We start from the raw sequence: 16,676 nt of genomic DNA, 5'->3' as shown, positions 1-16,676 counted from the left end.
ATTATTTGTTCTTTTCCCAGCTGCCCAGACCCGAATAATAACATAGAAACTATATTAATTACAACTCTGTTTGGCCAATAGCTTAGGCTTCTTATTAAGTAACTCTTACATCTTACATTAACCCATAATTCTTGTCTGTGTTAACCACACGGCTTGTTACCTTTTATCAGTGAAGCATTATCATCTTGCTTCCTCTGTGTCTGGGTGACAACTGCAGGCTGAGCATTTCCTCTTCCCTGGAAGTCTCCTATTCTTGTTACCCCGCCTATGCTTCCTGCCTGGCTACTGGCCAATCAGCGTTTTATTAAACCAATACAAGTGACAATTCTTTACAAGGTACAAGACCATTGCCTACAGTACTTCTCTTTATTTTTTTGGGTGGGGGGTTCACATGTTGATTTTTGTCTATTTATTTCTTCTTTTTATGTTTTTTTGAGTGGTTGCAGGGGGTATAGTATGCAGGTGTGTGCACATTCCTGTGAAGGCCAAAGGTCAACTTCAGTTATCATTTCTCAGGCTCTACCCCTTCTTGTATCATAACAATGGAGGGCCAGGCCTGCTTGTTGTTGGGGTTTTTGTCCTGCCGGGTACCCCCAGCTGTTTAGCCCCCCAAAAAATCACACATAGATCTCTATAAGTTATAAAGCTGATTGGCTCATTAGCTCTAGCCTCTCACTGACTAACTCTCATATCTTGATTAACCCATTTTTCTGATCTATGTTAGCCATGTGGCTCAGTACCTTTTTTTCAGTGGGGCAGATCACATCTTGCTGCTTCAGTGGTCTGTGCAGGAGTGGGAGGAATCAACTTCCTCCTTCCCACAATTCTCCTGTTCTCATTACATCATTTCTACTTCCTGTCTGGTTTTCCCGCCTATATTTCCTGCCTGGCCAATCAGTGTTTATTTATAACATAATTGACAGAATACAGACAATTCTCCCACACCATTGTATTTTGAGACAAGATCTTTCACTGGCCTAACAGTTACCAAATAGGACAGATTGGTGTCTAATTTAATTTTTTATTGCTGTGGCAGAACACTATGGCAAAGGCAACTGATAAAGAGTTTAACTGGGACTTGCTTATAAGTTTAGACCTTGAGTCAGTGACTATCATGGCAGGCAGGCATAGAGCTGGAGCAGTGGCCAAGAGCTTACATGTTAAGACAACCACCACAGGCAGAGAAAAAGAGGGGAGTGGGCAACTAGGAATGCTGTGGACTTTTGAAACCTCAAAACCCACCCCCCAGTTACACACCTTCTCCAGCAAGGCCACACCTCCTAACCTATTTCAGATAGTTCCACCCACTGGGGACCCAGCATTCCAACATGTGAGCCTGTGAAGACCATTCTCATTCGAACTATGCAGCTGACTGGCCCATGAGCCCCAAGGGTCTGCTCATCTCTGCCTCCTCATTACTGGGATTGTAAGCATGACATAGTCAGCTTTTTCACATGGCCTCTGGGAGTTGGACTCAGACTCTCAAGCTTTCAAGACAAGTACTTTAGTAATTGAGCCATCATCCCAGCCCATGTTTAGGTCTTTATTACTATATTGTTGACTCGATGAACTAATTTTCTGTTGCATTCCCCTAAGTGGCCTTAATACTGTGTATTGTCTCTGAAACAGAGCCATCACATTGGAGAATCAGCTTGTGATCCTTGCTACAAAAGCAAGTGACTCCGGGGCTTACTACGTGCAGGCTGTGAACGAGAGGAATGGAGAGAACAAGACAAGCCCGTTCATCCACCTGAGCATAGCAAGTGAGTTTTGATAATCCACCTGCTGGTCCTGAAAGAGATGCTTGCTGTATGTAATTAATAACCGCTGTGTGATGGGACATTGTGCACTGCATTGTCTTTCTCTGATATGGTTTATGGCTTTGTATTGATCCATTGTTGATAGTTCGAAGGGCTTCAGGGAGATTGATTTCTTTGAATGATTTTCAGGGGACAGGAATTTTATATTTTTCACCCAAGATCTTACTTGTTTTACAGACTTAAAGAAAAGTTTGTTCTTTTTTGTTCACTGCCAATATCACTGTTTTAACAACTTTTTCAGACTGGGTCTTATTTGAGACTAAAATGTAGGTTATATTCTGTTAACCTAAGAATAACATCCTTGAGGAAAAGAAAATTCACATATACAGCTGTGTTTAAATTAGCCATTTGGGGGACCAGCAAGATGGCTCTGTGAGTGAAGAGCTTGAAGCCTGGTGGTGACCTAACTACCTAAGATCAATCCCCAGGCCTGTGGGAGAAGGACAGTACTGATGTCCAGAAGTTTTACTCACACACACACACACACACACACACACACACACACACACACACTAACAATCATGCATGGATTTTGAAAAATAGCAGAATTTTAAAAGGTAGATCTATCTGCCACGCTTATCATCCCCTAATCAGGAGGCTGAGGCAGAAGGATTACAAACCCATGGCCTGCCTATTACCAAGTGAGCACTAATCCAATTCAGACAATTTATAGACACTGCCTCGGAATTTTATAGGCGGTGTCTAAGCATAATCTGTTCATTTTCTCTCAACACGACTGCATACACACGGTTGCAGTTATAGATTCAATTTCTCCAGGGAAACTCTAGTTTGAAGAAAACCTTTAAATATTTGGACTTTGAAGCTTTACTATGAAAAAGTTAATTTCAAAGAATAGTAAAAATAACCCCAAGTATTAACTGAGCTATACCAGCTTCCAACATACGTGTCAATGGTATGTCCTCACATGTTGGCAGTGTCTCCTTTCATGGAATAAAACATTTGAGAAAATGTCAGTGGTGAAGAGTCTTGGGAGATGAATGTCAGAGTGCCATCCTGGCACATGGGCGTAAGGTATCTGTGGATTCATCTTCTTGACATACAGGCGTTTATACATGGATTTTATCTTTTCCTGAATACGCTTGGAGGCTTGCAGGAAGTGGTTTTCTGTTTGAGCTTTGTGAAGTGTGTGGGATGAACTGTAGAGTTTGCTTCGCCTGGGATCTCAGAACAACTGCTTTGCTAGAAGGGACAGAATGCACAGGGGAGATGTCTGCCGTAAGCACTGGGTGTCGGTTTGAGGGGATTGAGAGGGTACGTTCTCATATACTCTTGACATCCTGACAAGGGATCTGTGTGGCTGATTCTACCATCACCTCTCTTCATTCTTAATTGTGTGTATGTGCGTGCGTGCGTGTCATACACATCTCTGCACACAGTGTGAAGGCCAGGTATCTTCTTCAGTTACTCCCCACCTTTTAAAAACATGTTGCGTGTGTATTCACATGAATGCATACAAGTGTATGCAGCGTATATGGTGCATGCACACTTGTGGGGGGGTTATGTGCATGTTTCTATAATCATAAATGTAGTGGATAGAGGAGGACATCAGTGTTCTGTTCTGTCGCTCTTGACCGTATTCTATTGAACCTGAAGCTTGATTGGCAGCCAGAGAGTTCCAGCCATCCTCTGGTCTGCACCCTCCACAGTGAACGGGGCTACAGACACACTTTACAACACTAGTTTTTGTTATTGTTTCTGTTTTGAGACAGAATCTCCATGTAGCCCTGTCCATCCAGGAATTCACTATGTAAACCAGGATGTCTACAAACAAACTCAAAGAGATCTGCCTGCCTCTGCCTTCCAAGTGCTGGGATTAAACGTGTCTGTCTGTGTGTCTGTATGTGTGTGTATGTCTGTGTCTATGTGTATGTCTCTGTGTGTGTGTGTGTGTGATAAGTCCGGCCAGAATCCAGCTTTTCACGTGGGTACTAGAATTTGGAACTCGGATCCTCCTGATAATGCAGAAAGTACTCTTACCCACTGAGCGATGTCTCTACCCCCTTTCTCCTTTTTTTTTTTTTAAGGCAGGTTTTCTCAGTTGTTAGTTCAGGTAGACTTGCGTGCTAGCTGGTGATCCCCAGGGATCTACCCATTGCCACCTTCTCAGCACTGTGCATTGTAGATCCTGTTTCTGTGCCCAAACTTTAGACGTGGGTCCTAAGCAATAAAATTAAGGACCCTATGCTTGCCAAACAAGCACTTTACTGACTGAGCCATTCCTCTGGCCCCAGAGAGCCTCCTTAATTCTGAGGACCTGAGTTCTCCTCCCCAGATCACATACCAGGCAGACCGAGGATTAGTCGGGCCTTTTAATGCACATTGATTAGCTGGAGCATCACACTCCCCTTGTGTGACACTCTGCTATTGAAAGAACTGCCTTTGTCAAGAGCCACAGGAGAAGTGAACATGACTGACCAAGACGTTTTCAGCAGCAATAACAAGGGACAGAGATTGTATTACCAAAGAGCTCATGATTATCATTAATGATTGCCAAGTTTTATAACTAGAGGCATTTATTCTGTTCAGCAAATCTGATTTAGCACTCGATTGTGATATAAATAGGATAATGATGGCCAAAGAGAGTGCCATTCTGGTTCAGAACCAAGGAAATCAGCCTTCGCCTGTTAGAAGAAGTGGGGAAATGATTCCTTAAGAAATTCTGGTTCACACAATACTCCTATTCCCAGAGCTACAAAATGGTTAGCACGCTGGCGTCCAATGGGCTATTCTGACCTGAGGTAGAGAAGAGAACTATTACAGTGTATTTTCAAAGTCCTTTCTGAATGCAATGCCGTGGTGGTAGATAATTGGAATATGTAAAATTTTTGCAATAATTTCAGCGCTATCCCAACCAAAAAGTATATAAGAAGCCACTCATAAATATTATAATTAAACCACTCACATCTCGTTCCCTTGCAGAATTTTATCTTTTCATTGGCATCGGGTAAAACACTTAAAGTTGAGCTATAATGAGATTGGTACTGAAAACTTATGTATGTTAGGTAAGACCCTGCATTCTGTTCCCTTATGTAGTCTTCACTTTTTATCAAAACCAGATATGGTGTGGGAAGGGAGGAGGTGGAAGAACCGGTCTTGTTTTAATTCTTAGGCGAACCTTCTTCCCCTGACACATCAAACTTAGCTAAATGTTAAATGGTACCAATTATGCATTTTCCCAGTAGAAGTTCTATTTGGAAAACCTCTAAAGATCAGAAGTCTTGATAAATCTACAAACCCCTCAAGGATTATATGCTTAAGTGTGGCTGCCGGTGTGTCGCGTGGTGCCTTGTAGGTGGGAGCTACATCTTAGGATGGGCGTGTCGCCTCCCATGAGGGCTTGAAGCCTGGTAGGCAGACTCATCACCCACACCTGGATTCCTCATGGAATAAGGCATTCCCAAGAGCCATTCACATTCTTATTGAAGTTGGGGGGTCATAGCCTGGGTTTTAAGCCAGATTTAGTCCCCCCATCCTCAATATGCCAATTTTAAAAAATCAAATTAATTATGTAAAACAGAAAAATGATATTTGTCCTTTGTGGCCACATTGGAAAGAGGGACAAAGACCCCCATCTCCCCAAGTTCACCTTTGGGGTGCCCTGGAGTAAGATTGAAGATTGATTTAATAGAAGGGTCAAGGATATGAACATCCAAGCAGTCCTGGTCAAGATGTGGTTCCCACCACCCCCACTGTTGAGCCATCATTGTCTGGGCTTCCGGCCACACTGCTAGGGGTTCCCACTCTGGTCTGGCCTTCCTGTCTCTAGGATGTCTTCATCTCTGCCGGCCCCCGTACAGCAGCATAACGGATGCTGTGTCTACAGCCTCGGATGTCTGCATTGTGTTCTTCTGAGGTGGGCTTTTGTGAGAAGCTTGACAATTTAAGAAACAAAAAGCTGCTAGCCAGTGTTCCAAAAGAACCAAAAAGGATTTCAGCCAACTAGTATTTGGTGAATATAGATGGTTTCCCTACTTTTGTCTAGAGAATAAAGACCTCGGTGTAGTGGCTGTGACCAGCTTGGTCCAGTGCTGGGAAATAAATTCTGGATATATTGTACTCCAATTAGTTAAAAACTGAATTATCATAGCTCCCAGCTCTCCTTCACTATAATGTAGAAATAGAGGGAGGAGCAGGGCTAACCTTGCCTCTGAGCCTAAATGTGCTGACACCTACTAGCAAGAGACGTTTCCAGGATGTGTGTGTGTGTGTGTGTGTGTGTGTGTGTGTGTGTGTGTGTGTGATATTCTTGTGTATACATAGAGGCCGTAGGTGGTTGTCATCCTCAGTTGCTCCTATCTTATTTTTAGAGACGGGGTTCTAAACTGAACTGGAAATCAGCAATTGGCTGGGCCTGCTGGCCAGTATGTTCCATGAATCTGCTTGTCTGCCTGCCCAGCACTGGGGTTACAGAGACTGTCCCCATGCTTGGCTTTTTATGTGGGTTATGCTGGATCTGAAGCCAGATCCTCATGCTTGGAAGGCAAGTATTTTACCAATCAAACCATCTCCCAGTGTTCAGTGGCTGGTATTTTGGCTGCACATGAAGTTTATGGGAAGCAAAAGGTAACTGTGTATGGATAAAATAAACTTTTAAGATGCATGGACTGTGAGAGTTGAAACATGGTCCCCTAATGGCACCACATGCTGTGCCATGCCTGTTTAGTGGATGGCAATAGTAGGCATCGACATCTCTCCCCTTGTGTATTGTTGGGAAGATAGTGTGGCATGGGCCAGTCTGGAAGGAGAGAGTCTGGTCACTCTGTTCTGGCTCCCAGAGCAGCCTTACTGCCTAGCTGGGGCAGACTTGCTTTGATATTCTAACATTACCTAAGCCACCAGATGATAAGGACCTAGGTGGCACAGGGAAGCATTCCATGTAAATCTTTCATAGCTAGCGCCCACAGCTCAGGTGCCCACCCAAAACCAGAATAGGCTGGACTTACCTGGAAGTAGACATTTCTATTTCGAGTTTAGTCCTAGGCAAGTTTTATAAACCTGTCAGCCTGCTTTGCCCTTTCGTTTTGAAAAGTTTACATCAAGTTAACTTCTGCGTATTGGCTCTTCCCCACTGAATTAATATGTGAACGGGAGTCTCTTCCACCGTTAGGAGGTAGGAAGGGTTCTGCACAGTGATTAATCAATCATTGTTTAAAAGCCGTCGTACGGACTTTAGACACATCATCACTTCTGACCCAATATTCAAAATGTCCAGTGTAATGAGATTCTCCGCGAGGGATGGAGTTTAGATTAGAGCAGAAATGACTGCCTCTCCCCTTCCTGCTTTCTTCACCTCTTTCATTTTAATGTCTTCTCTTCAAACATCATTTCCAGATAGCCTATCATTTTAGCTGATCCTCCTTCAGGCTGACAAACCCGGCTTTTAATTCTGAGGCCCACTTAACATTCTTTTGTCCTCTGTCATGCTAATTTAACTGCAGCCCTCATAGATGGTTAGGAGTTGAAAGCGGGTTCCCGGGAATAATGTCTTTGCACAGTCATCCGAGAGGACTGCCCTATAAACACAGGCTTTTGTGTGCCCGGATGAAATCCTATCTTATTTTCCCCATGCTTTTAATATTAAAAGGATGAAAGGGAGCAGGTGTAAGTCTTTGAATGGACTCTGGCATGGGTTGGCTTCCTAAAGCAATAGGAAGCATTTGAAAAGAGACTCTCCAAACCAATGTGGGGACATTGGGTCTTCCATCCTGGCCGAGCCGCTGAGAATCTAGCTGCAGCTCTGTAGGGCGCGTGATGCTTCATTGCCAGAATTCTCAGAAACATAAGTAGGATATGTTCTGTGTCTTGAAGTCATAGCTAGTTAGGTACCATGCTTGCCCTGCCCAGAAAATGCTGACCCACTCTCTGGCAGGTGCTGGTAGGCAGAACCAAGACCTACCCTTGTAATAGTGGGCAGAACCAATCTAAGATTAGGTCTCCAGAGTCCTTTTCTAGACATTCTATAAAGGAAGAAGTCATGGTGGGCTGGAGAGATGACTCAGCAGCTAAGAGCACTTACTGCTCTCTCTCACAGAGGACCTGGGTTCTGTTCGGGTACCCATGTCTGACAGCTTACAACTGCCTGTTCACCCCAGTTCCAGGGGATCCAGTGCCCTCTGTGGTCTCCACATGTCACCTGCACTCACATGCACACCCACGGATGCAGACACACAAACACATACATACTTAAGAAGAAAGTAAAACAGAGGAGGAGGAGTAGCAGCTCTGAGTGTTGAAGATGTCGCTCAGTTGGGACAGTGCTTACCCAGCATACACTGAGCCCCAGGTTTGATCCCCAGTACCACATAGACTGAGTCTGGTAGTAAAGTACCTATGATCCTAGTGCTCAGGAGGGAGAGGAAAAGGATAGGGTGTTCAAGGTCATCCTCAGCTACATAGTGAATGCAAGGCTAGCCTGGGCTCCCTCCGTGAGACCACGTGAGAAAAGACAAAAGCCGTGAACAACTACCCCTAGTATAGGACTACATATTCAGTCATTAGCTACAACGTTCACTGATACGAAGGGAAGGATGGGTCCTCAGGGTTCTCGCTGATCCTGGAAGCTTCATTCCGCACCGCACTGCTCTCCTGTCATCTTCCCCATAGCACCTCAGCATGTCTCATCCTGAGACAGTGAGCACTTTGTAAATGGACGCCCTTACCTTGCCTGGTCTTGATAATATCGGATTGTTTGGTCAAATGCTTATGGCACGTGGGTATTCCCTGTGAATGTGACCTTCAATTTCAGCATGACCTCTGTGCTAGCATCCCAGGTACCCCAAAGCTGTGGTTTTTTCCCAGAAATAATTTTCTATCCACTCTTCATGCTATGAGAATTCTTTCAGTTAAAACAAAATGCACACGTCCACGAATCCCCAGCAAAAGTGAAAGTGTAGCCTATTGCAAAGGCCCAGAAACACACAGACCTGCGAGGACATCCTGTCTGCTTGCTTGCCACATGGTTGCTTGGGGTAATTTGCAGAGTTTGGCTTCAGGTCACCCAACTAAAGGATTCAGTCTCTATGATCACTACTGTTAGCACACAGTATTCTGCTTATGTTTTCAGCTAAAATGCAAGTAAAAACGACAACTTAAATATTTTGTTTCTGATCCCCACATGGCACAGAAGGATGGGTGGGAAGTGGGTGGATAGGCGGAAGGTTGGGTAGTGAGTGGGCGAGTGGATGGATGTATGCTGAGTGGGTGACTGGATAGATGGATGAAGAGGTGGATAGATGCATGGGCAGATGGGTGGATGAGTGGATAGTTGGATGGAAGGATAGCTGGATGGATGGAAGGTGAGTGGGTGGGTGGGTAGGCAGATGAATGGATGGATAGATAAACGGATGGATGGGTGAATGAGTGGACAGATAGATGAGATGATGGATTGGTGAATGAAATTAAAATATGAGAGTAGGCTATGATATTCGCCAACACTTCAATATCAACAGAAAGACCTTGAAAGCTAGGACTGTAGCTCAGTGATAGAACAGTTACCTAGCATGTATGATGCCCTAAATGCACATCCTAGCCCTACCTTCACTGCCACCACCAAAGAAGAGAAGGTAGAAACCGACTTCACGTTTCATTGACAATACTTGGGACTTGGGGACTCGACTCAGATGATAAAGTGCTTGTCAGTGAGCTTGAGGGCTTGAGTTCAGATCCCCAGCATCCACGTAAAAAGCTGAGCATGGTGTCGTGTGTGCGTAATCACAGCACTAGGGAAATGGAGACAGGAGAACCACTATTGTTCTCTGGCCTGCCAATCAGCGGAATTGGTGAGCTCTAGACCAATCAGAGACCCTGCTTCAAAAAACAAGCGAGACCTATCTCCTGATGAGCAACACCTATTTGACCTCTGCCTCTGACTTTCACAAGCACAAACACACATGAACATACTCTCTCTCTCTCTCTCTCTCTCTCTCTCTCTCTCTCTCTCTCTCTCTCTCTGTCCACACACACACACACACACACGGGAAGAACACTATCACTATATGCTCTTTACTTCCAAGCCAATTCCCCAGCCCCTGTGATACACTTTTTTTGATTGAAAGTTAGGAATAAGCATATCAGTAACTCAGTGTGAGAGAAGAGATTTGGTTTGCTTTTTGCTTTTTTTTTTCTTTCCAAGATCATATGGTCCCTGAGTGAAATTTAAATTCACATCTATACTACTTAAATGGCTGTGATGAACGATCAATAAAATACTTTGGGTCAGTAAATATAACAAATTAGGATAAGAGTTGGAAGAAAAGGATGGAAATATCAACTCCAGAAGGTGATCAGGAAATGCTGTAAGAACCCTGTGTAGGATGGGAACTGGACTGTGTGCTTTGAAATGGCTGGTGGATGTATGCCATCTTTGAACATGGCCCATCAAATATTTAGATTCCATTGACTACATAGAAAAGAGTGTTGAAGGAGTCTGATTTTATTAAAATATGCCAGCATGCTAAAACACACTGAAAATTATATTTGCATTCTTTTACATTTTATGACAAGACATTTTAGATGTAAAATGAGGAAAAGACACACGATTTTACAGAATGATTTCAGGTGACCAAAGAGTAAAATATTGTTCTGGGGTGTCTGCAGATTTGGAGTTTCTCCAAACTATTAAATAGTTCTCCAGGGACTTGGTAAAGTAAAAGTGAAGGCATCCTTTGAACACCATATAGACGTGCTCTTATGTCCATTCTCTCCCATTAGCTCCCTTGGAGTCCATAGTCAACTCCTTTTCACAGGCTAGAAGACCAAGACTTTGAGAGAAGAGCTTGGGACCCAGTTCCCAAGGGCACTCACACAATCATAAGGTGGCTGGGCCATCCTAAGGTCAGTGATAGTCTTAGTCAGTGTTCTTTAGCTGTGAAGAGACACCATGACCACGGCAAGTCTTATAGAGGGAAGCATTTAGTTGGGGATTGCATTTTCAGAGTTCAGTTCATTATCATCATGGCAGAGAACAGGGCAGCATGCAGGCAGACAGAGTGCCAGGGAGGTAACTGAGAGTTCTGCATCTGGATTGGCAAGCAGCTGGAAGAGTGAGAGATACTGGGCCTGGCTTGAGCATTTGAAACCCAAAAGTCCACCTCCAGTGCCACTCTTCCTTCAGCAAGGCCACACCTACCGCAACAAGACCACGCCTCCTAATCCCTGTCAAGCACCACCATTCTGTAATGACTAAACACTCAGATATGTGACCCTATGGGGGCCATTCCCATGCAAACTGCCACTCTACCACACTGACCAAGTGCCAGATCATTTATGCAGGCATAAGATCACTGACCTGGTCTCACGATCACTGACTCAATCACAAAATTGTTGGCACAGTCACAAAGTTACTGACCCAGTCAAGAGACTGCTCAGTGGGAGGCTGAGGATGAGACAATGTCTGTATGACTCCTCCCCACGACCTAGTGACTCCTATGAAGAAGACCATATATATGTCCTGGGTCATGAGACCCAGGCGGGGAGCACTACCTGCCTACCCTCCCGCTAGGATTCTCTGAGAGCCCTGCTCCACCTGCACCTTTGAGAGCCTGGCATTGCTTTGTGAAGATGGAGGCCACACCCCTCCCACTGAACACCGGGTCTGTGTGACAGCAGTGTGCTAGCTATGCACACTCGGCTGTGAGATCAACCTGGCACCCTGGAATGCCATAGCAAAGTGCATTTGAAACGACAGCAAACTTAGGCTAGGCTTACGGGTAAAGTGGATGTGAAACTGGAAACGGGGTTCTGTGTGTGTGTGTGTGTGTCTGTCTGTCTGTCTGTCTGTCTGTGGGTGTGTGTCTGTATGTGCATTCCTGCACATGTATACATGCTCATGTGGAGACCAGAGGTTGAAGTTGGACGTCTTCCTTGATACCCCTCCACCCTTTGTAAGCCAGGGTCTTCAACTAAACCCGGACCTCACCAATTCTGCTAGGTTGTTTGGCCAGCAAGCCCCAGAGGTCATTTCCTCTCTGCCTCCCTGGCATTGGGATTCCAGGCATGCATTGCCATGTCTGGCTTTTATGTGGGTCAAACTCAAGTCTTTGTCCTTTTGAGGCAAGCCAGTTTAGCAGTTATTGTTGGCAACGGTGCCTTTGATACTGTGGAGGAGATAAAGGAAGATGCGCTCCATCCCAGGGATCTCTAATAAGGATGCTTGTGGCACTCCTAGCTCCCAGCATGGACACGCATCTCAGGTACCTGTTCTCAGTGAGTGAGCGCTCAGGAGAATTTGCTCACCAAGCCGCCCTGCCCAGTTGGAATCAGTAAACAGGCCTTAAGTATTCATTTACTTCTGCCAATTATGGGCTGAGTATTTAAGGGCACGGATTACCATCTGGTGCTGATTTGCCTAATCAGATTTTTCACGAACTCCTCCACAAAGCTCAGCTTTAATAACTCCCGCAAACCGTCTTCCCTCTGCCCTCTTGTTAAATGCGCCACTTTAAATGAGCATACATAGATATGTCAGCGTGGGAGTCCCCTAATGGTGCCAGTTTTAGGGCTGGAACTTGAAGTTGCCCTAGTAGTATTTGCCCTTGACTCTGGGGTCTGATTTTTTTTTAACTTTTCTGAAGTTAGCTGACAGGGGCCTAAAGTTAATTCGATTGTAGACTTGACTACGAAGGAATCGTATTTCAAAACTCACACTCTAGGGAAAGCCCCAGCATTGTAGCTCACCCACGCTTCCCTGCTCCCGTCCATTGCATGTGGTAGACCCTACGGCGTCCTCGCCTTCATTACCAGTAAGAAAAGACAGGAAATGTGGGGGGCTGGGAAGATAGGTGCTCAGCCGTTGAGAGCATGCACTACTTCTTTAGAGAACCTGTCTTTGGTTCCCAGCAGCTAAGTCAGGTGACTCCCACCCACCTATAACTCAAGCTCTGAGGGACCTAACACCCCCTAGCTCCCGTGGGCATCTGTCTAAGTGTGCTGTGCGTAGATTCTTGCATGTTCATACACATCCACCGGAATAAAAAACAAGAATAAACTTTAAAAGGATACGAATGTTCTAGGGGGATACGAAGCAGGGGGTTAGGAAGCTGAGTTTTCTTAAAGTCGCCCTGTCAGCTCTAGCATAGCCCCATCCTGTGTCTTGTCTGGGGAACCCCTAACTGCAGTCAGTCACGGTGGCAATCCAGGAAGAGATCACAGAGCGAGCAGTTAGTCACAAATGTGATTTTCCCGGGAAAAAACTATCTTTACTCGATAGTCACATACAAATAGTAATACTGGTTAGCTCGCTGGTGTAGGATTTAGTAGGTTCTTTTTCTGTTCTACTCAGACATCCCCAGTATGTTTCTTCTTATGACTGAGTTCAGTGTTCCACGGCTACTAATTAAGAAACACCTGTTGACATTTTTCATACTGGGGAGTTTTGGGATTTTCTAAATCCAGATTTATTTGTTGGATTAACTTGTCCTTTGACACCTCATCTTTCAGAAAAGCGGGAACATATGATTTTCTGAGGGACACACGGAGTGGAACCAATGGCTTTAGTAACAGTGCGCTGTTTGCGTTGAGGACATGTATGTTACTACTCTCATTGCTGACATAAAATACCCGACAAAAGCGCCTTATGGGGGGTGGGCTTGATTTTGATTGACAACTCAAGGGTTCAGCAGGGATGGAGTGGTGACAAGAACATGAGGCAGCAAGGTCACAGAGCTTCCACCATCAAGACACCAAGAGAGATGAATGCTGGGGTTCAGCTTGTTTTCTCCTTTTTTATGTAGTCCAGGATCTTAGCCTAGAGGATGGAGCCACCCATGTCTAGGGTGGATCTCCCCACCTCAGTGAACACAATCTAGATAACCCCTCATAGACCATATCTGTGCTTAGAGGTGTGTCTTCTGGGTGATTCTAAGTTGGCACTCAGTATTTTTGCCAGGTGGATGGCGGGAGGCTGTGAGACAGTGTCTCTCTGTGTAGCCCAGGCTGGCCCAAGTACTGGGATTCAAAGTGTGCATCACCATGCCCTGCTGGATACTCTGGTTTAACCATTATGGTAGTCTAATGTCTCACCAGGTAACTCTAGCTTTTATCACACAAATAAGGATGGGAAATGTGATTTGTCCCAAAGTTTACTAAAAGCATACTATGGTAGCAGTAGTAAAAGTAGCCATTTATTGAATATCTACGGTGTATACAATATGCAAATATTATGTCCTATTAAAAACATTGAAGTGACCCCCATGAATCTCTACTGGGGGAGGGGAATCAAGAAGTAACAAGGTCAGTATCACCCTCATTTTACAGGGGAGGAAGCAATCAAAGGAATAAATAACTTTCATGGGCCTGCACAGTTCACTTGGTAGTGGAGATTTGAACCCAGGTCTGTCTTTCTCCAAAGACACTTTCGGTATTTTACTCATTTATGCTGCAGAATTGCCTTTGACTTTAGGAACCACGCTGGACTTTCTCAGCTGGCCCCTGCATTAGCACATGCTGCCTAACAGTGGTCACCTCTTCGTGACAGTCAGCTCCCACATTTACTGCTCAGTCATAATGTTTTATGACTGATCACTGTAAATGACTCTCTTTGGGCCCTTATAGATGGCGATTACTGCAGGTAATTAAAGCCGCAGATCTTTACAGTGTGGCTGAGAACACTAAATCAAACTTCAGAGAGATCAGGCGAAGTGTCTGTTACAGAGAATAGCTGTTTCCCAATGTTCTGAAGTCTACGGCCAAAGCCAAAGCCAGTACTGAACCCTCGTTTTTCCCAAGAACGTTCTGTGTGTGAGACGGACAGAGTTGGGATTTATGTTAGATGGACAGAAATGGGATTTATGCTAAAAATAGTAAGTGCCAGAAGTTTATGGGCACATGTAGCTGTGTGTTCTAATGAGCAGATCTGCTGGAGTCCCTGTCGTCTTTGTTACTGGGGTCATTACACTGCCCGGGCCCTCTCACCTTTTACCATCTTCGGGAATAGACTCTTAGCACTAATCAGTTCCCAGCTCTCCCAGCTTCCTGTGGTGCTGTATTTAGCAGAGATGCTAAGAGGAAGGAACATTAGACTCATGGCCCAGCTGTCCGTGCACTCTGCTCTTTGTCTAGACAGGTCTGGCAGGGGGAACTTGGGATATCAGTTTATGTAATTTTATAGAACATAAAAATTTGAGCTGGGTTTCGTCTTATAAGTCTCAGTGACCATCCAGGAAGCCTGAGAATTATAATGGTGCTGTGCTTTTCCAGCCGGCAGGGTTACAAATGGAAAACCAGAATTTTCCAACTCTAGCAGAACTCTGGAAAGAGACCCGGGGAGATGCCTCAGTTAGCAAAGCTCTTGCCGTGAAAGTGTAAGGACCAGAGTTCGGATCCCCAAGGTCTGTGTAAAGCTGAAAGTGGCAGCATGCATCTGTAATCCCAGCATGCATCTGTAATCCCAGCATGCATCTGTAATCCCAGCATGCCTATGTCAAAACACAAAGGAGAGATGGGGAAAGCCCCAGAAGCTTGTGGGTGGGCTAGCCTGGTCCACACAGCAGTGAACAAAAGACTCTGTGAAAGAAGGTGAGAGATGTGCACTGACAATTGAGATTGTCCTCTGACCTCTACATGCATGTGCTTGTATCACTCCAACACAGGAATCTGTACACACACACACACACACACACACACACACAGACCCACATACATACTACACACACAAAATTATTTTTTTAATCACAAAAAAATATATAAGGGCACCCACTGGTCTTACAGAGGACCCAAGCTTTGTGTCAGCAGCCATATCAAGCAGCTTACAACCACCGCAACTCTGCCTCCAAGAGATCCAATACCCTCTCCTGACCTCTGTGGGCACATACTCATATGGTGTACACACATACACACAGAGAGAAATCTTTAAGATTCCTAGCATGGACTTGTGGAAAGTTGAGGAGGAGAGGAACCCCTCAGCCACCACTTAGAATGGCAGTGGAAAGACGCTCCCACACAGTGTGACACTTATAAATACTGGATAGGAATGATACATTCCTGAGCCAGGTGTAGTGGCACAAGCTTGTAATTCCAGCTCTTGAGTAGCAGACACAGGAAGGCCAGGAGGAGTTCAAGGCCATCCTCAGCTGCATAACAAGTTGAAGGTCAGCCTGGGTTACAAGAGCTCCTGTCACAAAATACACACACACACACACACACACAGAGACACAGATACACACACAGACAAACACACACAGACATTCAAACACACACACACAGAAATGAACACACAGACACAGATACACACACAGACAAACACACACAGAAATGAACACACAGACACAGATACACACACAGACAAACACACACAGAAACACACACACAGAAATGAACACACAGACACAGATACACACACACACCGATGCATATACACAGACACACAGGGTGAGGGAGGAGAAGGAAGAGGACTGATGAACAGATATGTTCCCTACCCTGCTCAGGTGGTTTTCGTTGCTTGGAAACTAGGGAGGAGTCTGTTAGAGGAGCCCAGCATCCTCCAGGGTCAGTTGTCAGCACCAGCACCATGACCACTGATGTCATCGTCACTGCTGGCTGTCTTTGTTACCATTACCTCTGCTATCATATGGCTCCCATTTTTTCCCAAATTATTGCCCTGTCTCCCTTACAGGATGTCCCTAGGTTTTGGGGTGTTTTTTTTCAATTCAGGGGTTAGGAGTTAATTCCATTTGGGAAGCAGTTCTGTACAAACGGGCTTCAGAGTTCCAGACCCTCCCTGCCCTCCGTCCTCATTACACAGAGGAGATCTATGCGAAGTAACCTATGCATTACTTAACCTTTGCTTATTGGTTCATTCCAGACCGTCTAAGTATTTTTTTCCCTTCAGTACTCAAGAAA

At 45.0% G+C, this 16,676-nt stretch overlaps 1 protein-coding gene across 1 annotated transcript in view; it reads left to right on the top strand.

The window, feature by feature from the left end:
• Sdk1 (sidekick cell adhesion molecule 1) overlaps window positions 1–16,676 on the top strand; it is a 961,631-nt gene that overhangs the window by 558,518 nt on the left and 386,437 nt on the right. The window contains exon 5 of the mRNA XM_050163182.1: window positions 1,630–1,763. Coding sequence (XP_050019139.1) covers window positions 1,630–1,763 — 134 coding nt within the window. The remainder of the gene's footprint in view (window positions 1–1,629; window positions 1,764–16,676) is intronic.

Source organism: Alexandromys fortis, unplaced genomic scaffold, assembly GCF_014885135.2.
Source record: "Alexandromys fortis isolate MF-2015 unplaced genomic scaffold, M_Fortis_MF-2015_v1.1 scaffold_144, whole genome shotgun sequence".
In the NCBI taxonomy this organism is placed as follows: domain Eukaryota; kingdom Metazoa; phylum Chordata; class Mammalia; order Rodentia; family Cricetidae; genus Alexandromys; species Alexandromys fortis.
This window is presented reverse-complemented; position numbering and strand designations above follow the sequence as displayed.